General features: G+C 44.7%; 1 protein-coding gene across 4 annotated transcripts in view; it reads right to left on the minus strand.

The window, feature by feature from the left end:
• Positions 1-25459, minus strand: part of znf827 (zinc finger protein 827) — a 111539-nt gene extending 86080 nt beyond the window's left edge. For all 4 annotated transcript variants that reach the window (XM_080760365.1, XM_080760366.1, XM_080760364.1 and 1 more), the window contains exon 1: positions 25100-25459. In XM_080760365.1, coding sequence (XP_080616491.1) covers positions 25100-25142 — 43 coding nt within the window. In that variant the 5' untranslated portion in view covers positions 25143-25459. The remainder of the gene's footprint in view (positions 1-25099) is intronic.
• Between the last annotated feature and the right edge of the window lie 241 nt (positions 25460-25700).

The following is a 25700-nucleotide window of genomic DNA, read 5'->3' on the forward strand; positions in this document are numbered from 1 at the left end:
TTCTCCATTACTTTCTCCTTCTCTTTCTTACTCTGGCATTCTCCATCACCGTCTCCCTCTTCCCGTTGCTCACGCACGTGCACCCACACACAAACACACACACACACACAGACACACACTCTCTCTCTCTCTCTAGTCTCTCTCTGAACACACACAGTCACACACACACACACACACACACACACACACACATCAATCCTGTCATCACCGTGGCGACCCTGACAGGATCCTGGTGGGCTTCTCTCTGTTTACAGGCAAAGGGAAGACGGTTGCCAGGCAACTTGTGGCCTGACGACCTGTAGGGATTGTTAGGGGTTGGTTCACATCTGTCCGGTCTGTGTGACTGCAGTCACACACTGTCAGACACTGCAATGATGCTACAATGATAATGCACTATTATTACCTTGATACTGTACAACGATGATGCACTACTACTACCATGATGCTACAATACAGTGAGACTACACCACAATGATGCTATCCTGCTACCACTACAACACTACTTCCAACACAGACTTCATCAGAGCCTATACTGTATATGGTACGCACCTTAACCACTCTGCCATCGGCGCCTCCAAATCGGTAATGTTAAAAATCACAAACCCAGATCAAAGTCTTGGTGTAACCATGGACTCAGACCTGAATTTCAACAGCCACATGAAAGCAAAAATTACTATTTACTAGTAGATGTTATGGGTTGTGTTTTCCGTAACTGCAGTTGAATCAGCAAGCTGCAGCTCAAGTACTCCTTACACTAGCTTCATGTCCGTCAAATAATGTATTTCATAATACTACAGTTGGCTGAATCGTATAGGACCCATCTGACATTCTGATCTTGTGCTACATCATGAAACGGACCTCTTCAGGTGTCTGAGATAGGTTAGCTGTATAAAAAGAAAAAGAAAAGAAAAGGTCAGCCGTGTGTCCCCAGAGTCAAAACTAAACATGGAGAAGCAGTGTTCAGTTTTCATGCACCAGATATCTGGAACAAACTCCCAGAAAGCTGCTGCAGCTTTGCTACAACTCTGCTCTTTTAAATCATAGTTGAAGTTGTCTGTTGTTTGCCACTGCCTTTTAGCAAGTTTTCATTCTTTATTTTGTTATTCCTTGGACACTGTAATTGTATACTCTTACACAATTGTCACATACAGTTCAGTACACACTTCCCCATCTTGAAGCAATATTATTAGCACACACACACTTTCATATAACTGCCACCACAACAAAAAGGTATGCACTGGATGTCAGATGCCAATGCTAGCTCTAAAAGGCCAGAACAGGCCTAGGGGTCACCCCTAAACAGCCATATCTGATACATCTGCAATAGGCCTATACAGTATGAATTTTAATATATAGACATGATGTACAGCACGCTCCTCAGTCACATCTTCACAATGCATGCTGCATTTCATTTATCTTTGTGAACAGAAACTCATTCATAACTTCGGCCCCAACTCGCATAAGTATCACCCACACACATCCTTATGTTAAATAATATGCATTCTTTCATTGTATCTATTTTCACTGTTTAGACTCATGATAGGTCCTTGGTTTACCCATGATCCTAGATTACTATGCATTTGATGTTTTACAGTATGTCGTTCTGGATTAAGATTAAGTCAGCCAAATGGCTAAATGTGGTCAAAGTCACAAAATGAGCAAAAGTTGGATTGAATCACGACTTTATTAGTCTAATTGCTATCAAGAGCTTGAAAGGCACTTGCTGTTTGTTGCGAAGAGTGCACTATGTGGTTAAAAAAGAGTGCACTATGTGGTTAAAAAAGCCAATACATGGCAGAACAGCTTGAGTTTCATCACCTGAAAAAAGCCATCGATTATGTTTTACTGTGATTATTCTATCGATTACTTTTTTGATTAATCAAAGTGAGTGAGAAGCAGTTTGGCAGTTATATGTAAATATATAATTTGTATATGAACAAATTAATTAACCATTTAATACAAAATATTTTCTTTTGTATGTGTAGTGTGTCCTGCTCTGTATCTCATCTCCACTGTATCTCCACAAAGAGCAGAAACCAAGCTCACAATGTGTCTTGAGCTTACAGTATAGATCAGCTATTTATGACTTTTGAAGGTTTCTGAAATTAATGAAACAATTCACCCAATGGGCCCAAAATAGGGCTTGATTATTAATCAATTATTTTACGAAATTATGGATTATTTCTTATTAAATCGATAAATTAGACTAACTGCACCCTAATTAGAATCGTCAATGTTTACTGTGATTTAAAACGTTTAAAATAGAAAAACAAATAATGTCCTTGATTCCAAAGTGATAACAAATCATAGATTTGTAAATTGATGACACGTCTAATCTATACAAATGGGGGGGGGGGAGTGTTTATTTCCTGTCCCAGTGTATGAAATTGACTTGACCCTGAACAGAGGTGAAACCCTCAGGTGATCAAACGTGAATTAATTATCCTTCCTTCTTCAATGTGTTTGTCAACAGAGTAAGTAATAAGGAAAAAGAGAGGGGAGAAGAGAGAGAGAGAGATCAATATAACCAGGGGAAGCATGACAAAGATAGAACGGGATATAGAGCACGAGACAGAAACCTAGGAAAAGGCAAGAGAGCGTGTCCTGACCCTCTTCCATGTGACATGCTAAGAGCAGTGTGAGCCTCTAATGGTCGTAATGTGGTTAGAGGGACATGGCAGGATGGCTCTCCTGAGGTCTCACTGGGTCTCAGCACCCTCCAAGCGCTCCTCCTGCACGGAAGTTATACCGTCGCCATCAACAGCGTATTATGATCTTTAGATTGCCGTATTGTGATTTTTAGATTATTTCCCTCCACAACAACGAAATGTGAGAATATTGTCAAATCAGGCATATTGAAGTTGAAATGTTTGTTGTAGTTGAAAATAGTTGAGAAAATGAGCCAAGATGTAGAGTGTGTGTGTGTGTGTGTGTGTGTGTTAGTTATTTAAATCCAGGGTTCAGGAGATGTGGGTGTGAAGGGGGGGGGAAACGAAAGCCGAATACAAAACTCCTCAGTACATGCACGGACAGGCTATCGGCAGGCCTACGGTGCACCGATGCGCCCTGTTGCCCTGGTTTCATGTGCCACAGGCGAGTGAGCTCAGCCCCCGTGGGCGGGATGACATTTCCCAAGGTCACGGTCTCTGGCCTGAGCTCCCGGGGGCCAGGGGGAGGGGCTTTTGTGTGAAACCCCTACTCCTGACCGCTGCTATATGCCACCATGTGCACAGACACACATGCACGCATGCAGAAACATGAGCTGGTGCAAAGACACGTATGTGTGGGCAAACGTACAGTATGTTCATGTATACACACACACACACACACACACACACACACACACACACGCGCACACACACACTTTTAACTACAACCATAGCCAAGAATGTGATTAAAAGCAACCACCCACCAACCTCTGCCCCTCATCATTCCTTTATCTCCATCTCTCTGTGACACCATACAACTACACTGTTGTCTCCGGTAAAGCAGCACTGACCAGGCAAGGCCACAGTGACTGCAGAAGCCCCCACCCTTAACACACACACACACACACACACACACACACACACACACCCTCTGGTGGTGATATAGGCAAGGAGATAGGGCATGAGGCGGCGAGCGTCTGCCTGCGAAAGGGAAGCGTTTAGCGCTGTAATGGCGGGGATGACTTGCATGTTGAGACAAACAGCTGCAGGCACTCAGCAGTCCGGATCCGTTAGCGCTCACACGCTGCTGCTTCAGTGGCATGCAGTGGCGGCCACTGGTGTGTGTGTGTGTGTGTGTGTGTGTGTGAATGAGAGAGAGAGAGATTATAGGGGGATTCTCTTCTCGCTAGGATACACACTCATGTACAGTTGTACACACACACACTTGCTCACTCATTCATTCACTCAATCACACCCACTCAAATGTGTGCAAGTGACGTACAGCACCACCCACATTAGGCAAAGCAACGGAGGAAAATAAAGGGTGATTTATACTTAGTTGTGCGCCGGTGTAATATCAAGAATCAATAATCACTTCATCCCCATGTACTTACATACATAAAGAATATGAAATACCTTTTCCCACAGTCACTAGAGGTGCAACATAAAACATCAAGCCTAGTTAATAAACATAAAATGACCAAGACTAAGCACAGCATAAACAAACATTTAAAAATATCCCCACTAGGACTATGTACTGTATGTATACGACAGGGATTTAAGGGTGAATGCATAGAGAGCAGCCCTACAGGATTTAAAATGAGACTATACAACCGCATGCCTTCGACTGCATACTGACGAACTCTCAAATGTATCTCGAATGGACTCTCAAATTTGAGCACGGTGTCTAAGATTTTCTTTTGTTATGTCCAGTGACATTATGTTACACTCATCTCTGTGCTGTCTTACTTTCTCACGTCTCTCCACAAGGAGCAGAAAACCTCCCCCAAAAGAAATCCTGAGTTGTTAAGAGCTCTACCTCCAATATAATCCAGAGCTGGCCTAGAATTGGGTTCCACCAGTCTCTCTCTTGGTGGGGGGGGGGGTCCCCCACAAAGTCTCCCTCAGTTAGCATTCAAAACAGTCTCTATAAATGGATATGTCCAAAAAAGAAACTGGACCACCTATTTCATACTGGATTAAGGTGATTCCCAAGTAGGGACATAGAGCCTGGTATCTGAGAAGTCCAGTGGGAAACAGCTGAGTGACACAGGCAGCCTCACATACAGAAAAGTATGTCATTTTTCATTCTAAATATAGCCTACAGCAAAAGATTAAACATACTGTATAACCTGTATTTTCCAGAAAATACATGATCAAATTGACTAAAACACAGCTATACTTTTTTTCTTTATCCCTTCTTTCCATTACTACAATTATAATCTTCAATGGACACAATGGATCCACATACCTCCACGCAATATATTTGATGTATAACTTTTTTGTCCTCTACTCATTAGTTATTATAGATATTGTATGTATATATGTATATCATATTATTATATTTACATTATTTTATTTTCTTCTCATCCTTTTTTATTATTTCAGCCTACTTCATTGAACACTAGGTTTTGTGTTTGCCACTCTGATCATCATATGTCATATACATCACATTCCGTGCTCAGCCAATAAAATAATCACAAATGTCATTCCGGCCAATCACAATTTGCGTCTTCAGTTTTCTGTCCTCACTTTTGTCTTCAATGTTTGTGTTTACACAAACACGGAAAGCTGGGCAAAAAGGTTGCATCGGAAACTGAATGTAATGTTTGTACTATGCATAAAAATAAAATAAATCCACAATACATTTTCAAAATGTATTTTATCTATCTATCTAACTGTCTGTGCGTGTGTACGTCTGTAATCCACGTACCTCGAGAAGCGTTCGCCCCTGACACACGCGTTCCACCCCACCACAGGGGGTGCAGTTCCCGGTGTCGAGTCGGTTGGACCCACGGTTGTCCAGAACCGCTCCAAAAAGGCCTTTGCCAGGGCTCTGGACCTGATCACCCCTATATCTCCATATATGGAGCTGGCCTGTTCTGACATCATTCTGACATCTGCATAGACTCCGTATTTGGGCATGCCTGATACAGACCTCCATAGTAATAAAAGGGACACAGATACAGAAATCTCCATATATGGGCACAGACATATGGGTATACCGGTCTAGTATTTCTAATTCTCATAGATTTCAGCATGACAATAAACTGCTCCAGTGTAACAGATGGAGGCCCTTTGCCTCCTCCCCAGCCATGTTGGGAGTTACATGCAGGGTCTGTGTATCTCTGCTTATTGTATGTGCTTGTGTTGCGTTTTGTGCCCTTCTGGCTTCTGCAGAGCAAAGCCTTGAACTTGAACTCACTCTGTATGTCAACAATCCCCATTTGTGAACTTGGCAGGGTTATTTTGGCCGTGGCTTTTCTGGGGTAGAGTGGTGGTGGGGGGGAGGTGTATGCGTGTGTGTGCGACTGTGCGTGTGTGCGCGAGAGAGACGCGCGAGAGAGACGCGCGTGCGAGTGCTTTTTTACTGGTCCTACACAGGAATCAACCAGAATTTAGCTGGCCTTGTCACAACTAAAGATCCCTGGGAAGAGGAGAGGGCAGTGGGGGGGGGGGGTAGTGTTCTGCAGGTCACCCACCACATGACTTGCGTGAGTCTGCAGGCCAACAAACTTGCAAACACAGAGAACACATACAGGGCCGAGCTATTCTCTGACTTAGCCAGGCACAAAAATTTGCCCTCAGTGACCTGCAGGGTTAGCAGTAATGCAGGGAGGAAAAGAGAGGTCTCTCGGTAGCACGGCACGGCAAGATGAGGGAGTGACGGTTGGACGGATGGATATGTGGATGAATGAATGAATAAGGGAGTGGTTGTTTCAGCAGCAGAGCTTGGGGAGGCCATTAGCAGATTAAGGTCTGGCGGAGGCATCGATATGGCTTCCCATGTCAAGAGAACAGTCACGCCGATGAGTCAATATACCAAACACGAGAGAAAGAAGGCAACATCAAAGAGTAACTGTGACTAGTAGTGACAGGCAAAGAAGACACCCGCTCCTAAAAATTTAAATTAAAATAGCTCATGAGAACATTAAGGGTTCCTAAACTAACCTCATCACACCCACACTGCATCCTCCCAGCTTGGGAGCAGGCGAGGGCGGGAGAAGGGAGAGAGAAGGAGAAAAGCCAAGGACGTGAAGGAAGGTGCAAGGGAGCCAGGGAGAAAAGGAGCGAGGTAGGGAGAAAGGCCACAGAGATGGGAGGGTGAGAGGGAGGAAATGCCATGGAGGTGAGGAAGGAATGGAATGAGGGAGCAAAAGAGGGGACCACTGGACGTGGTGGTATAGACGAGGAAAAGGAGGAAGCAGCGGCGGTAATTAAGTGTCCGTGCGGGCACTGCCGAGGGTTGCCACGGCCGCGAGCTATGCTAATGAGCATGGCCGGCGGTCAGAGCTCTGCCTTATTAGCACCGGCTGGACAATATGGGGGAGAGGCGACACAGCCAGCGGGCTCACGTCCCCACAAATGACTAACAGCACTCCTGAGGAGGAAGGTGATTCTGTTAATTGGGACACCTTGGATGAGGATCTCCTAGAGTTCTGCTCTTTTCTCTATACTCAATTTTCCATTTATTTATTTTCCTTTATTTCGTCTCAAAGCTGTCGCCCCTTTCCTGTTTGTCTCCGTCCATCTCTCAGTTTTCACATCCCTGGAATGATGGAGGATTTCAAATTCCTTCCCCACTTTTTTTGTGATATCTCACACACACACACACACACACACACACACACACACACACACACACACTTTCAGTCTCCCCCTCCGTCTCCCTACACAATATCTTCCCATCTCTTCTTTTCCTTCATTTAGTCACCTTGCCTGTCTGCCACACATACGTCTCTTCCCCTTTTCTGTTGCCCTTTGAGTGATAACTCAATCACTAGAACCTGACAGATAGACAAAGAGACAGACAGACAGGTTGTAAATGACCAGGGGGCTGTGGCTGGACTGCCAGAGGATAACTGAGAACTGCACTATGAAGGTTTGGCCCACGACCGTGTGAATAATGAACAGAATGGCTATTACAATATGCCGCATGTGACTGATTCAAACACATATAGCATCACCACAAAGAGCCTTCCTATGTGGGAGGTGCACCCCCCCCCTTCTCCCCACATTCCACATCTAAAGAGTCCCCTGTCCTCTGACACAGATAACGCACAAAGTGACTTTTTTCCAGGAATCTGAGGTGAAGTGACACTTGCGGTTCTAAGGACATCTTATTTAAAATATATACATCTCTCTCTCTCTCTCTCTCTCTGTCTCTCTCTCTCTCTCTCGCTCACACACACAGGTATGTATTTATGTATATATAGAAAGATGGAGAGAATCATACACATGCACACAAAATGGTGGTCGAGCCATCGCATTGAAATGTAGCGCAAATTACCATCTGTGTATTTTCAGCCCTTGCCTTGGCGGTTTGTGGGTACTGGCGGGCAACGTGCCAGAGGTGAGGCAGGAAGGAGAAGTGTTCTTGGAAGAGAATGAGACGACTCACAAGCCCCAGACCTCTGAAATTCCTCATCGCAGATGGAGCGCCCTTTGCACCCTGGTTTATTTTTCCCTGCCATTTTTAGCATCACATGGTGAAAAGAAAAAGAAAGAAAAAAAGGACTCTACATGATCATAATCTTCTCAGATGTGTCATCAAAAGCTATTGACTCCAAACTGCTAGAGGGAAGGGAAGAGAGAATCTCTTTGGCAGAAACAAAGGCGTTACATTCTAGATTTGTGATCAACGGAGGAAATGAAGATTAATTTAATTCTGTGTTGGAGGACACTGGCTTTCTCTCTACTATTCTCTCTACTAAGTTCACCCACGGGATTGCTCTGTATGTAAATGATCTGCCCATACCTGCTGTTAAATCTTGAAATTCTTACACCACATTATTTGGAAAGAAGTAGAAGACAAAGCTCAACTGTTGTGCAGACACTGAGGTGTAGGGGTGCACTGATGCGGATACTGGTATTGGGTTAAGGGCTCGACAGTGCGACTAGCTAGTCGCATTTGCTACAAAAAATACCACAGTGCGAGTGTGAAATGCAATTTAGTAGCACCAGTGCGTAATACATAATTTGACTGTTCAATCGTGATAAAGACAAGGCTCTGATACAGCAGGTACACATTATGAGTCGCAGTTCTATACCTTTTTATATGTCTGTAGTACGGCCAAAAAGAGCAGATCTACAAGCCAACAACGTGTCGAGGCTCAATGCGTCATTAGCTTTCAGATCTATTCCCCTTGTTTCCACCGCCCCGGCTCTCCCCCTTTTAGCACGCTGTGCTGTGTCGCTGTTCTAGTGTTCTTCAATCTTCACTCAGGCAGCAGAGAGCAGACAGAGCCACCACAGCAGGAGAGCATGATAGCATAACAGAAGGAATTGTTCTCCCCGACACGTTGAATACTAAAGTTATTTGCAAGTTTTGTAATGTTCAAATGTCACTCGATATAACTTTTAACCACACGGGTGAAACAGCGTGCCGCCAAGAGTGCACACACGCACGCACATGGAGTGGATGTAACCTAGTGGATTATAGATTACCGGTATATTTATTATATAAATATGATTTCATGATACATTTTGTTGTGTGATATGGCTGAAAAGATATCGTGATATAATATTTTGCCATATCGCCCACCCCTACCTCATATCACTTTATAAAAAATAAAAACATTGTTTGATAACTTTTCATCGTGCCCCTAATATTATTTGTGTGCTACTAGATTTTTTTAATTTAGGAGGAGACGTGCTTCTTGGAAAAATGCTATTAGCGTCCGGGGGAGGTTAGGGTTAGGGTGAGGGTTTGAGGTAGGTTGAACCCAGAACAAATACCTCGTCCACACACCTTTAACTTCTTTTTCCATTCTTTTTCGTTCAGCCAATTCTTCACATCCAAGTTGTTGTGGCTAAATCTATAAATAAGTGACATGAATCAATAAGAAATGCCTTATAACTGAGTCCTTGACTGCCAAGCACACTCTTATGCTATTGGAAGATGCTGCAGCCGTTACTCCTATAACCCACCCAGAGGGGTGGTTGCATGGCTAGTTGGATTTGATTGTCAAAGAACCGTATCTGACCGGAGAGATATGCGGCCGATAAAGGCGGGATCAACGAGATACTGATGACGTATTGAAGCACTGCCACAGTGCAAATGTAAACACAACCTAACAAGACTACAACTAGAAATTATTATGGAGATATAATTTTTGTCCCGCTGCTTCCGGTTTATCGTTTCTGCTCGAGAGCGCCCAGATCCAGGCAGGAGGGGGGGAACTTGTGAACTCAATACTGTCAGGTTAGGCCGGATTCAACATTAGCGCTTCCCCTGGTCGAATGTTGAAATTACCAACTGACTTCAGTTCATTGACTAACCCTAAACCATGTTGGGCTATAATAATAATAATAATAATAATAATAACAATAACATCTTTATTCTTGATGAAGGTAGCTTATATACCTCAGCTGTAATTTACCTTTATGGCTGTAGACTGCCAAAGTGATACTATTGCTAGTAGCCAATTCCTTTGGTAAAGGTAAAGGTTTCATCATGTCATCACTTAATAGTCTTTAGGCTTGACGAACGCTGCCTGTGGTCATAAAGGCACTTCAAAAAGTTCATGTTCAAAAGTCACAACTTACGGAGGTAAAAAACATTTCTGAAATCCAAAGGTTACAGTCACTCCTGACCTACTGCCTACCTTGTCGTTTCACACACTACACTTCATTGATTACACAGTGTGTCAAGATGCGACACACTGGGAAGAAAAAAAAGCTACTGGATCCAAATGTGCTGAAATAATGGATGTTGAACAGACTCTCAAAATCTATCAAAAGCAACATCATGAATTCATGACCCATACGAATATGTATTTCAGCATTATAACCCTTGAGCAACAGGTTAGGCAACTAAAAGAATACAAAAGTAAGGTTTTTCTTTATCATTACATCTTGTTGTATGTATATAGGTATAGTGTAAACCTTATTTTTGTTCGGCTTCCTTCAGCAGTAATAACAACAACAATAATAAATAGTAAAGACAAAAAGGAAAGTTAGGTGTTTTTATACCAATAGGATAATGAAAATAGATCAGCCTATGTAAATTGAACGTATTTTGTTACTAAAGGTTTGGGACATTTGCATATCTAGAGTTCAGACCGAAACTCACACCTACGTTGCACCGCCAATCCGACCGATATGCCCATATATGGAGATCTCTGTATCACTATCCGTCAGGCCTTGTCCCTTTTATGTCCTTCCATATACCGTATGTAAGAACCCTGATGTCATCTGTATATGCCCTCTGTTGTGCCCATATATAGAGTCGACTGATTTACACTCCATATTTGGGCATTTGCATTAGTTCAAGAGTTGTAGGCCAAAATGTGAATGTACCTGTTATAGCGCCACCATTGGGGCCAATTTACAAAAATGAGGGTGGCCTATAGGTAATGTGAGGATTCATGGCAATTGTGTTCATGTCTTACATAATTAATTACCGATACAATTGGAGGTTTTTCCTTGGCCTCAGTGTGTTCACAAGGTTTCGCGCCGATCAGTCCAGCTGTGCCCGAGATGAGCTGCTCACAGATGGCTGGACGGATAGACTAGACTCAGGACCAAAAACAGAATCACTCTCTTTCGGCGGGGATCAAAAGGAGCAATGAAATACTCCTGCCACCCCAAAAATAATATAGTCAGTCCCTACTCTTTTGCCACTATACCCTCATCGCACATTTACACTTGTATTTAGTCAGAGGAAGTTGTCATGGAGCTCAGGCTGTCATGGTGTCTTTATGGTGGCCTAGGCAAATATTACTCAACCCTCACCATAGCTACAGCCTCAAGCTCACATAATACTTTGTGTGAAATACATAATGTCAGAAGGAACGAGTGCATTCTCTGCGACACTGCCAGGGGGGGGGGGGGCTCGCTTCCGTGCGTTGGTTGCTTCAGTGCGTTGGTCCGACATGCGTTGGTCCATGCTTGCGGTTAGGGTTAGGGTTAGAGTGTCCTGCCATGTGAAACACTACCGCCTGCCGCGGGTGTTCCACGGCTCTTGCCGTTGGTCCGACATGCGTTGCGCTGTGCTTGCGGTTAGGGTTAGGGTTTGGGTTAGAGTGTCCTGCCGCGTGAAACACTGCCGACTGCCGCGGGTATTCCGCAGCTCATGCCGTTGCCGGAAAATGCTCTCTCTCTCTCTCTCTCTCTCCGTCACAACTCTAACCGTTTTCTGTACCGAATTCTTCCCACCCCTTTTCGCTGTAGCCAATAAACACTAAACAGAAATACATAGAACTAAATTAAGTTGTGCATTATTTGAGGTGGAATTCCTTCATTAATTTAAAAGGTTGATGACACAATTCAAGAGCAGAGCCGTTGCACTTTGGTTTTCTGGCATACTGACACAAGGGGACATGCAGAAGAAACAAGAGAGACAGAGGAAAGAGAGAGAGTGCGAAGGAGAGAGAAAGAGAGAGTAGGAGGGCAGAAGGTGGGAGTGTTCAGGGTTCATGTATTGTTTGTAAATCACTTTTTTTGACAAAAGGGATGTTCAGTCCCACTAAAGAAGCCGGCCAACCCAGAGATAGAAGGTGATGTCAGATGTTTGGTGCGCGTGCGTGCGTGCTTGGGCGCACGGGGGAGGAGGGTTGGGGACAGCGTGATTATGAAAGGCAAAATACAGTATCCTCTCCAAGATACTAAGAAAGGACAGCAGGAGAATTGTGGAGAAAGACACTGGGCAAGCAGAGAGACAGGCAAGAGGGAACCTGAAGGACTGAAGTGAACAGGGGTGGGGGTGCAGGGGGGGGGAAATTATGGCTTTTTTTCTTCTTTTTTGCAGCCGTATTGGGTTGACAGCAGCTTGGCAGAGGCGCCCAAGGCAGTGCCTGCTTGGATTTTAGCCTGTCACTCAGGACAGGGACACTAATCAGGATTGGTCCCGGTCCCTTCCCCAGAAAAAAGAGGAGCGGAGACAGGGTTGGGGGGAGGGGGGAAGTTTCTGGCCATTATAGGGGTGGGGGGGGGGGGGGGGGATAGGGCAGTGAGAGAGAATTGCAGTGGCACAGCAGGAAATGCTAACCGCTAACCTCATTTACATGCAGGTCCAGTGAGGATGGGAGGGGAGGGTCTGGGGGCTTTATTCCGTTTCCAATCTCCATGTTAAATGCTGGCCAGGGCAGCTGATGGGAACGAGAGGCATTGTTCACCCCGCATTGCTCTCTCTCTCCCTCTTCCTCCATTACGCCAATACCTGCCATTCCTCAAGGTGCAGAGGATTGTCTATAATATACAGTATATTACCGTGCAGAATACCTCAACAATGCTGCATTTCAGTCTTGACCTGAAATCCACACGAGGCTGACATGAGTCTAGGGTTTGCGCGGCTCGGCGGTTTGCTTTGTGTGCTGGCGTGTCTCCGAGTGTTGTGACGTGTTGGTAAGCCAACCTTCGCAGGGTTCTTATCTGTTCCGTCATAACCAGGTTGTGACCTGAGGCTGCCGCATTCAAAGCCATCCCTCACCCGCTGAGGTTTCTCTGTGGCATAATGATTGCTATGACAACCATCACTTAAAGCTACGGGTAGGTGGAGAGAGATGTCAGCCTCTCGTCTCCTGCTCTGATGATCCTTATTCCTGGCTGCCAGGTACACCAAGGTCAAACCATTGAAACTGGAGAGCGTGAGCGAAGGGTATGCGTGTGCGTGCGTATGTGTCTTGTGTGCGTGATCTTTGCATTTGTTTTGCATGCTCACACAGACACAACACAATGCAAATGACAAAATAAGATCCGTTTCCATCCTAACAATTAACCATCCACATCAACGTAGAGGCTAAATACTCTGCAGGGTATAGGGGGTGAGATAGAATATGAGAGAGAGGGATGAGATTGGGAGAGGATGGACAGATTGGACAGCAGCAGTCATTGGTCCACCCGTGCATGCCAAATTATTGTTTTGTAACTGTTTTTTTTTTCTTTGTAGGGGGGGGGGGGGGGTTGCACTAATCTATCTACAAAACCTTCTGGAGGAAGTGCAAATACATCTGCCACTGACCACTCCCCCCTCCCTGTTGAGTATGGCGGATTAATGACATGGCAAACTGGCAAACCCCCCCCCCCCCCCCCCCCCAGAGGTGAGAGAGACAGGGGAACACATGGGTAACCAGGGGCCACACTTTCTCATCCACGAACCCTTCATAGATATGCCTTTAATTATTCGTCCTTAGAGGCTACTCTAATGTCTTGTCCATCCTCATCTGTCATATGCCACAGAGTCACTGCGGCTTATGGTGTGGTCCTCGAGGGTACCCGAGGTTACAGGGAATCCTTTCTGGAACAAAATGTCCGGCAATGAACTAATCCCATTATCGTCATGAGGGCAAAATCAAGTGACCCAATGCCCTTGTTTGAACAACAAAAGGATCAAGTCCGGGAATCTGCCAGTGTTTTTTTTAAATGCACTCTGCCGATGCCTAGGGTTTGTGCTGTATGAATGGATAAGTGTCCACCGCAATGTACAAAGAATAGCATTACAAGGGCAAAATCAAGTGACCTGAGGCCCCCGTATTCAAGCAACAAAAAGGATGAAATCTGAGCTCTGCTGTATCTTTTTAATACACTCTGGTAAAAACCCAGTGCCTGGTCGGTCTGCAGGGAACGAGGAAGCAGTCTCTTGCCAACGTACGAGGATTTTGAATTAGTGTCAGCCACTCACCTGTGTTTTTCCGCCGCTGTAAATAACCTTGCACCGCATTGACAATGGCTTTCACAGAGATGACTTCACGTCAATGATTTTAACTTCTATACGGTGGGCGGGTGGGGTGGAGGCTGTTGTCTCGCAGCCAACACCTCGACCCGCTCTTTGGAGGTGATGTATTGTTTCCCAAGAGAGCTGTCAATACCTTGTGATCCTACCATTCTGTGCCTTCCACAGCAACACACCCACCGTCCCTCCTCTCCTTCGCCTGCACTTTTAATCTCCCAGACTATAAAACTGCTCCCATGTCCCAAAAAGCTTACAGGCTGGAGACACGCACACACACGCACGTAGCCACGCACACACACAGCTGTTCGCCTGGCTAGTTAAAGACATTAGCCTGCGCCTTGCTCTTGACTGCTGCTTTAATGTGGGAACACTTCCACGCCAGTACGACAGTGAGGGGGGTTGACTGGTTGGTCCACGGAAGGCTAACAAGAGCCAGGCTGTGCATGAGTAAATGTGCATGTGAGTGTGTGTCAGTCTACGTAGGCGCAGGAGCGTGAGCGAGCAAGTTTGCCTGGCTAGTGCACCAAAGACCAACTAGAGTATCGGTGCCTGTGCGGTGTGTGTGTGTGTGTGTGTCTAACAGGATCCCTGCCCTCTTCCACCCACATAGGAAGTGAGGTCATGTCGTAGCTCTGCACCGCGCAGAGTGCACTCTGTGAGGGCGACGAGATCAACATGCTGGCCAGCAGCCATTTCAAGCCCCCTAGCAACATGGACATACAGTACATTGATAAATTACATTGAATTACCATATACTTAAAAAGAAGACAGGCAGACAGTCAGACAGACAGACATACAGACAGAGGGAGACTCAGAGAGAGAGAGAGAGAGAGAGAGAGAGAGAGAGAGAGAGAGAGAGAGAGAGCATAAGCACTGTATACAAACACACTTCAGGGACTTGGGCTTATTTAGCCATAGCCTGGCAGGGTCAATCACAGTGAAATGCCTGAAGCAAAATCCCAAGCTATACTGTACACCCTTACCATATAAGTGTGGGGGGGGGGTGAGCTATGCCAACCTAAGCACAAAAAAAAAGAATTCTCCCCCGATTTCATGCACCAGTTAGACATGTTCCACACGTTCCTGAAATCTCTGCAGCCTACAGGCAACGGGGCTTTCCTTTAAATGGAGATCTCTTAATTCTCCTGCAATATAATTCCTATCTGTCAAAAAAATAAATAATAAATAAATGTAATTTCACTTTGGGGGTGGAGGGGTTAATGTGAGATAGAGCCTGACAATAAATCACACCCGTTTAGAGCGGGGCTGTCTGGCACGAATGGCCGACTTCAGCTACCCAGTACACCACAAACCGAGCCCCCTTCTCTCCCTCCTCTCATGCTCTCCATCCCTCATGCCTGTTAAAGGCCTGTCCTGTAGGGCCTGGATGCACTTGTGTGGTACAACAACAGAGAAACCGCCCAAAGCTCTTTGCAGCTAGTTCCCCCTTCACTTCCTCCCTCCCTCCGTCTCCACTGTACTACCACCACCAGCTCTCTCTCGCTGCCTCATCTCGCTTTCTTTCCTCTCACACAGCTCCGTCTTTCCCAGCTGCACCGGGGCGAGCTGTTCCTTGTGAACTGCTGCCAGCTGAAAGCCTGCTACTCCTGTGAGATTGCTATTACTCAGTGCGAGAGGGGCTCGACGTAGCCAAAGGGCTGCTCTCCGAGCTGTAGATCTCCATGTTGTGACTTGTCAACACGGGGGAAAATCGTTACCATGGCCGAGGCACTTCCATTCCACGCAGAAGAGGGCGAGACGAAGAGAAAGAGAGAATACGAGGGAAAGAAAGGAGGGCCGACAACTAGAGAGAGGGATTTGATTGAGAGCAGACAGATGGGTATTGTAATAGACTCTAGACTAGAGGCATCCAGGTCTTTCAAATCGACATTGCTGCTGCTTTTTACCAATGGATACTGGGCTTGAACTCAATATATGTCTTAAGTATTACTAATAGCAAATGAAAACCGTAAGCTGTTAAAAGTAAAAACAATTTAATCCTACATCATCCTACAATCATAACATTAATAACTTGTTATTAACAGTCGTTATTATGTAATAACACTGGCTAAATGCATTTAACGTCATGCAGCACTGCAATATTGAGCCTTTTAGTTTATAAGAGATTATAACAGAGGGTGATATGGGTGATGGTGTCAGCACAGCAATGACTTCAAAGTTACTGAAGCAGGCTTGGGAATAGAAGTATGATGGATCAGCTTGGAAAAAAGGGGCCCTTTTATCAATACCCATTTTTGAATTGCAAATGAGCAAGGCAAAATGGTCCGGATACTAGAGATGTACATGACTAGTTACCTCTACTAATAGTTTACATACAGGTACTAGTTGTTTAAACTATTATTAATGATTCTGCGAAGACAAAAGGGCAAGGAATCCCACAGTCAGCAGACAGACAGCAGCTCTCCGTCAACTTCCTGAAGTGCTTAAGAAGATAACTTAGTTACTTCAATCATTAATTATGACGTTTTCAACAATGAGCATTGTAGTGTGGTGGCCTCAGTGCAGAGTCCTGCACAAGTCCTGCACAAGTCCAATTTTGACAACCCGTCCTTCAATAATAAGAACCGACGACCGACCCACTACGCGCGATTATATCAAAATACAAACCAGACCCACCCGCCCGTCAATGAATGGACCCGTAGTCCTCCCTGTTCCCCGTTTGTATCACCGCTTGCTATCTTGGACTTTATTGCATCCAACACCACATGTGGTGTGGTGTGGTGTGGTGTGGTGTGGTGTGTTGTGGTGTGGTGTGGTGTGGTGTGGTGTGGTGTGGTGTGTTGTGGTGTGGTGTGGTGTGTTGTGTTGTGGTGTGGTGTGGTGTGGTGTGGTGTTGTGGTGTGGTGTGGTGTGGTGTGGTGTGTTGTGGTGTGGTGTGGTGTGGTGTGGTGTGGTGGGTGGGCGGGCGGCGGTAGAGCATCGCACATGGAAGACAGTTGACTGGCATAGTAGTATAGGGTGGCTACTGCTGCTATATTATTATCATCACAACATAAAGTTATATCATGATTGACCTAAATGGTGTTGTATATCAACAATGATAGGATGATTACAAAAAAATATTAGACTGATGACTGTCTTGATCCAAGCCTGTCTGTATCAGAAATTACTTTTGAACTTTAGTTAAACTTGCAGAGTGAGGCTTTACTTTACCTGGGTTAGCCTACATCTTGCACTTGAATGTTGACATTAGAATCCCTTGGTATTTCATTAGCGCAAGGTGCCGAAAATAGGCTACAGCTCGTAGTGATAAACACCACACGTGAAATCCTACAGTAACTTAACTTTGATAATCATGCAAGGATTCGGCCGTGATGTAACTGCTATGCAACTGCTATGCAGTTACATCACAGATTCATCAGGATTCATCAGAGATCTGACATCACTGGCGATTCCTTGGGCATGTGACTGAATTAACTGTAGGAAGACACCTACATGAAGTTGTGAAGAAGGTTGTGGCAAACCGCTGACAAGTTCATGCATAATACTCATTCTAGCCTGCTGGGTATTTGGACTAGCTGAGTGGCAAATAACATTAAACAAACTCACAATACACACACACACACACACACACACACACACCTCAAAAAAAACGTTCAAAAACTTAACTTGTTCTCCCCTTCAATAATACCAATTGGTATTGTAATTTATATAGTTATTATTAATTAGTCACTTTTACAACTTTTATAACTTGTAAGGAGCCCCCCAGTATGCTCCTGTTGGTAATCACTCTTGTTTTGAGCGACCTGCCAGCACATACCTGCTGACTGGCATGGAGTATGGATCCTGTAACTTTGTTGAGTTTGTGTATGCTCCAAGCAGCAACACTGCCCCCATGGAAAGATGCCATGACCCTTCAGGACAATGGGGCAAGTGGAAGCTGGTATTGCGGTACACAGAATGTCAGCTGGAGCATTATTTTGGTGTCAGCCCTGGTACCATTTCCAAACTTTGGACCAAGTTCCATGAAACTGGTGAAGTCAAAGACAGACCGCCAAGTGGCTGTCCCAGGAAGACAGGAGGATGAAAAACATCCACACATGGTTTTATAGCTCCAAAGAATGCAACGTTTCGACCCTTTTAGGTCTTCATCGGGCAAATATAGATCTAAAAAGGGCTGAAAAGTTTCGCCAGTAATAAAAGTAAGTTCTCTGGAGCTATAAAACAGTGTGCGGATGGTTTTATCCTTCCCTTGATTCTCGCCTTGATGTCCAGCACCTGACCTAAATACAGGCACAAGATGTGCACACAATCTTCTCTGTGAACTGTCCCAGGAAGACTGGTTCCCCACCCATGTCATACACATAGTGTGTGTGTGTGTGTGTGTGTGTGTATATATATATATATATTCTATCTAGTTTCTTATTAGTATTGTGTATATATATATATATATACACACAATACTAATATATACACACAATACTAATTTCTTATTAGTATTGTGTGTGTGTGTGTGTGTGTGTGTGTGTGTGTGTGTGTGTGTGTGTGTGTGTGTGTGTGTGTGTGTGTGTATATATATATATATATATATATATATATATATATATATATATATATACACACACACACAATACTAATAAGAAACTAAATAGAATATATATATATATATTATATATACACAATACTAATAAGAAACTAGATAGAATGTGTCACTTCTGGAACTCAAAACCGACCAATTTATTACTACTCAACATAGAAAGAATATTGTTAAGATGAGACATGCTATCCGACCACCATCCCACCTGTTTGACTAAACAACCACGGTAACATTCCAGCATGGGTATTGATCCAAGCCCCTCAGGACTTGGCCAGGTCTTTGAAACGAGTACTATTAAAATAAAAACTTACCCGGCCAACTTCTTTCATTTACATCAGCCTCTGTTCTTCCAATTACCATCCATTCAAACCCCCGTCAAGCCTCATCTATAGACTGGCCGAGTCCAGCTTTGGCCACTAAGTGTGAACACTCATTGAATACAGGTTTCTCTGCTTTCTGCATCGGCCTATGCTTAGAACAAGGCATCCACCACCTTTCTCCTGCCCCTTAATTCATTTCTGAGTAAAAGCCTGTGTATCATTATTCGCTTGAGCAACGTTCAGGCCCGACACCACAAGAGCACCCGAACCCCCCCGCCCCCCCTCCCTCCCCTGTCATCAGCTTAAAGTGTATGTGGGGGGGGGGGGAGCAAAATGGCAGTTGTGGGATAGAGGGGTGAGTGGGTGGGTTTCTTGGCAGAAATACCCCACAAATGTGATGCCAAGAACGAAATGGAAACCTCCCCTCATTTTCCTTTCCCCTTAATCCAATGTTTTCAAGCCCCAGTCCCGCCAAGGTCATTATAATCATAGCAAGTGGAAGGGAGCCAGTGACCCGCCATTACAGTAAGGTAGAGAGAACCACACAGACACAGCCAGCTCCTTTGGCTGGCGAGAGGGGAGCACAGTTCTGTGCAAAAGGGCTCACAATCCCTCCATTTCAAATGCAGATAACTGATGGAGGAAGAAGGAGAGAGGGAAGAAGAGAGAGAGAGAGAGAGAGAGAGAGAGAGAGTGAGAGAGAGAGAGAAAGGGAGGGAGGGAGTGAAGTGCTGGACAAGCCCCCACCCCACTCACACTTCAGGTTCTGCCCTTTCTGATACGGCCTGGCTCTCGGGCTGTATTTTTAGCATACCGGTACTCATATTCACATTGAGATCCAGAGGGCGAGTGATGACGGTGAGTTAGGAAATGTTCGGCTCGATTATGACACGGCCATGCCTTTGATCTAATGACCTCTGGTCCAAGCGGCCGGGGAAAATTTACACCACCAAGCATTTAGTGTTTTTAAATACAGTGTGTTGTGTCACTTGTGTGTGTGTGTGTGTGTGTGTGTGTGTGCCACTGCGCCACACACACACACACACACACACACACACACACAGTACCTACCAAATCAAGAGACTATGTGTGGTCCTTACCGCAAAAATACAATAAATAACATGTTATTTAACCAGGCCCATCTATTAAGAGCGAGCAATAAGCCAGGACAGAATTACACAAACACCACACCAAGGTCATAAAGAATGGCAGTTTTCATTGTGGCGCCAAAGGTCATGTTTGCTTGTCAGAAGTGAGAGCACCATACTGTACTGTGACCTCCATAGCCAGCTTGTGTACCCACACACACACCAACACACGTGCCCTGTGTCCACACTCATGGGCGTGCACTTCACGCACACCAACAGGCCTAGTATAAGTTTATGTGAAGTCTCTCACACAGAGCTACAGTATGCCACAGACACATTGCTTGGGAAAGCAAGCAACCACAGTAGTGCACAAACACGCACATCAGACAACACAGGTCCCATATATCTGGGTCCGTGCTGAGATTAAGCACCTCTACCTTTAAACGCAGTGTATTAGCTTGCCCTTTTCCACCGCAGATGAAGAGATTTGAAGCTCAATATTGTGCCGGTTGGGCTGGCATGCCACCAAGGTGCTGTTGGCTCCATAATGAAAACAAACACACTGACAGTGAGTGGCGTAGCGAGGCGACACTTCCATTTCAGAGTGGGAGGATCCAAAACACAGAGGAAAAAAAGGTTCTGACAAATCCATTCTCCTCTGCTGGAGCTGTGACACTTGGCTGATTGAATGGGGAAGTGGCCTACAAGTTCTGAACGAGGGAAACATAATTCACATAAACATATGAAGTGATAGAATACCATTACCCGACTGAGGCATCATCATAGTGTGTACCGTGTAGGAATATTACAAATTAATGTGACCATTTATTTATTTTGCAAGGAGCATTATACAGTAGCTCAGTATGGTTGAATTAGTTTGGTTCCTAAGTTACATGGGTGAATTCTTCACTGCGTGTATACCTTTTTACTTTACAGACAGTATCATATAGATTTACCCCATGATATGCATTACAACATCACTATGCAGATTGACTTTTCATGATAAAAACATTATTCTGTCCTCCTCTTTTCAGTTATATGAAAGGCATACAAACAAGTAAATGTGTTTGTTTATCACCTACTTTTGATGCACTTCTGTTTAGTTAATGTGCTTTATTAAAAGCTTAATAAGCATTAATAAAGCATGAATAAAAGCTTCATGTTTTACAAGCAATGCACTACCAGTCTTGTGTTGTCCTATATATTACAATATACTTGTTTTGCATGTCTATCAAAACAATATATATATTGTCCAATTTATACATGTCAATGTAAAGCTGTGTTTGTCATTTGCCCAATTTCACCATATCATTCATATTATGGCCTGTTTTGAGGCTATAGTGGCCCACATGTAAAACATTGCATCATGTAGATGTTGAGATTCACATGGGAACAGCGTGGCTTCGTGTGGATCTTTGAGTTTGCGGTCAGCTTGTGATGTCAGTCGCCTACGACGATGATGTACTTTTGTACAGTATGACTCCAAATAAAAGATAGACATTGTTTTTAAAAGAAAATTGAAAAAAAGCATGGCAGTTTTCTTTGGCCTACCTACGAAATATGGTGCCATCAATCCAGCAGTTTGGGAGATAAGCTTCGGATACACCGACAGACACACAACGGGCTATATCTTGCGCCACCCCTTACCCCTATCCATAAACGTATGTCATTTTTTACTTTTTTGAAAAAGTTAACCTTTTAAAATAGCCGATCTACAAGCTCACACCGTGTCAGTGGTTCCCAATTTTTTGTGCCATGGACCCCAAAATTGACACTAATTAGGCCGCGGACCCCCATTTGAAAAGATATGCCAGGGACCCCCATAAGAGAAGATCTTTACGGCTCTAGCAGTGATTCTCAACTCGTTTAATTTCAAGGACCCCCAGTTTGACATGCATTAGTCTACGGACACCCATTTAATGGCATTTATATCTGTGGGACCCCAATTTATATTGTATAAAATCACTGTTAGTTTAACTCTGAGTGTACAAATGTTTTTTGTACACTCTCAGAGTTACAGATACAGTACATGGGTCCATTTGGTTCCTACCTATCCATCTGGGGTACCCCCTGGAACTCCCTGAAGGACCCCACTTTGGGAACCACTGGGCTAGTTGAACAATTTAAAAATGTTTTTCAAAATAGTAAGTAGTAAGTTTAGGGTTAAGGGCAGGGTGGTACAGAATAGGGCCCCATCTCTCTTAAAGATGGCTTGCCTCCTACAGAGACACGGCATACAACCAACCCCACAAGTCTAACAAATGAACCTGGGGTGACAGGGCCTTCGCAGTGGCCGCCCCCTCATTGTGGAACTCACTCCCAGCCCACATCAGAGCTGCCCCCACCTTTGAAATATTCAAAAACACACTTAAAACCCACCTTTTCAGACTTGCTTTTCCTACATAATTCACACCCCCCCCCCCCCCTCCCCCCCACACACACACACACACACACTTTGTATGCCTACCTTAGTTTCCAACCATTTAACTACTGTATTTCTCTAATAAAACTGTTTTTATTTTGTTCTGTAAAGAGACTTTGGGTACCTTGAAAAGCGCTATATACATTGTATGTATTATTTCCCTGACTGCTATGTGTGCAATTCATCACGTCATAAGGATGCCTTAGCCCATAGCTACTAACATGTAACGTACATATTGTATCATAACCATCATCTCTTGCTATAACATACTGTAACCCTAAAAGATGTGCATGGCTACAGAAGTTCTTTTTTTTCCCTCCCATTAAAAATAAAACAACTTGCTTAACTGTGTTGCTATATGTAACCAAGGGAAGCTTATGAATGCCGGCCCTCTTGTGTTACGCATGCAAACAAAATGCATTACAAATATCGCTTGAGGAAGTGAGAGTGAGGAAAACACTTTCAACAAATAGGGACACCAATTGGAGCATCAATATTTCCGTGTCTGTGTACAATTTGTACGTTTGTGTAGTTTGTGTTTAGTGTAAATTAGTGTGTGGAACCATCCTGTCTACTCTAGAGCTCTATGACCATGACCTTGCTCTTACCGTAGTCCAACCAAGTGTGTAACACACTCCATCAGTAGCGTATGAGTGAGGGCTCACTGTCTAAATATCACACACACTCTCACACAGCCTCCGTCTCTCTCTCTATGCTCAGTCTCATACAGCCTCCACCTCCACTCCTCCTAACCATCCGCTGCAATTTCCCAAGTTCAACCTGAGGTCAAACACCTGAGCACTAGATTGGGGATGTCAGAAAAGGCCACTATTTTTCCATAAGCTGCAGGACTGTACATTTGAGGATAAAGTTCCCTTCAAGTTTGGAGAATGCGGAATAAAAACAATGCATGACAAACAATATTGTGCATAACATTGTTATTCAAGCAATTCGAACAGTAAAACATACAGAATAAACAAAGTTTTTTTAGGGTTAGGCTTTTTTCCCCTTTTTTTAAATGGCTTCTGACCAGATGACATTGTTTGATATTTCAAAGAAATTAAGATGCTTGTGTCATGAGCCAGAAGTATCAAGTCGTCACTGATTTAAAATGAATCACTCAAATAATTACTGACATTTGCGTACCAATATGACTCATACTGGCGCGTTATTGTTAATAATGGCAAAAACACAATGCACTTAAAGAGCAAAAGTGTCACTCACTTTACTCTCCTGCGCGCACGCACACACACACACACACACACACACACTTCCTTTAATCATTGCCATTGCCCAGTGCCCACATCACATCCACCTAAGCGATCCTCTAGCGGCAGCAGAACGTCATTGCTGCTTTTCATTATTTGGACTGATAAAAGCACAACCCGAACATCCGAGCTACGCAGGGTCATACAAAAAAAGTATTTAGACTATCCAACAAAAAAACGTGTTTGTTTTAATACGGGGTTCCTGTGGTTGTGATCGGTCTTATAAAATTAAAAAGGCGACGGAATAAATTACTGGGGCTTCTTCCTTTTCCTAAACCGCGTTATTGATCGTAGTCTGTCTGCAATGAATGGCTGCAAAAGGGAAGGAAAAAACCCTGAACTTCAGGTGACCGACCATGGCTTTGGCTTTGACACACAGCCTGCATGCAGACACACAGACAGACAGACAACCCCACTGAACTGGGAGGGGTGGAAGAAAAATACCTTTGCTTAAAAAAATCCCCCCAGCTCCCCAGCCCCACACACACACACACACGCACACCACCACACGCACAAAATATACTTTAAAAGTCGACGGCAAATTGTGAGCGCGACTGATTCAGTTCGCGATGTGTTGTTAAGTGCGAGGGGGAGAAAGTTAAAGAGGTTTATTATGAAGTTCAAGAACGGCGCAATTGCTGCTAAAGCTACAGGAACCAGAACCCCACGGGTCTACTGCCTCGTCTGATCCGACTGACCCTTCATTTTATTGCGGCCAGATCCTCAGATCCTCCCCTTTCTACCCCGAAAGCGACTATCTCCACCGGGCACACAAACCTAAACCTACCGCTTTGACCATTATCGTCTCTCTCTCTCGCTCTCTCTTTCAGACACACTCACACAACCGACACACAACCACAACGCAACCTTTTAGGAGAAACGAGGACCTTTATCGATTCTCCTCTTAATAAAGCCACGTACCGTGTGTGTTCAGCTATAGCTAACGTTACGTTACCCATCCAGCCAACAACATGGCTGCCTCGCTCGGACCTACAAAAACCCAGAAATAACCTCCGCCGAGTCTTTGTCTCTTTCACCTTTTTAACCCTAAACTACTGCGCCAAACGCACGGGAGAGCCGCGAGAATAAATAAATGCAACAAAACCCGCAAACACACTTACGTGAAGGCAGTCTCTTGGGTTGCTCCTGCTTCCTCCTTGGCATTTTCCCCCCCGTTTTTATCACATTCTCGTCCTTGTTTTTTAGGGGTAAGAAGAAGAAGCGAGAGGGTTTTTTCCCATTGAGACTGTGGTGGTGATGGTGGCAGAGACGCGGTCCGTGCACCTGGCTCTCTTTCCTCTCTCCTCGGCGTGTTTCAAGTGTGTTGTCGGGGATCGGAGCGCACACAGACAGGCGGCGGACTGGAGGAGGTGCCGCTGTTGTTGTTGCCCAGTCTTGACTATGGCTGCTCTCGGTGCAAGTGTGTCTCCGAGCCCCCTAACTAACACTAATGCAGGGATCAAAGGGCAGCAACAGCAGAGCAGACACGCACACGCGCGCGCGCGCCCCACACACACACACACACACACACACACACACGCACACACACATACACACCAGTAGACACACACACACACACACACACCAGTAGACACACACATTCGAGAGGAGAGCTCGCCTCCTGCGAGAGAGCAGCGAACGGACAAGGTGCCCCCGAGCATTCAGGGTGTATTGCTGAAAAGCTAGAATACAAAAGGAAAGATTGTTTAATAAATAATAAGG

Source organism: Protomyctophum bolini, assembly GCF_963924005.1.
Source record: "Protomyctophum bolini genome assembly, chromosome: 3".
NCBI lineage: Eukaryota > Metazoa > Chordata > Actinopteri > Myctophiformes > Myctophidae > Protomyctophum > Protomyctophum bolini.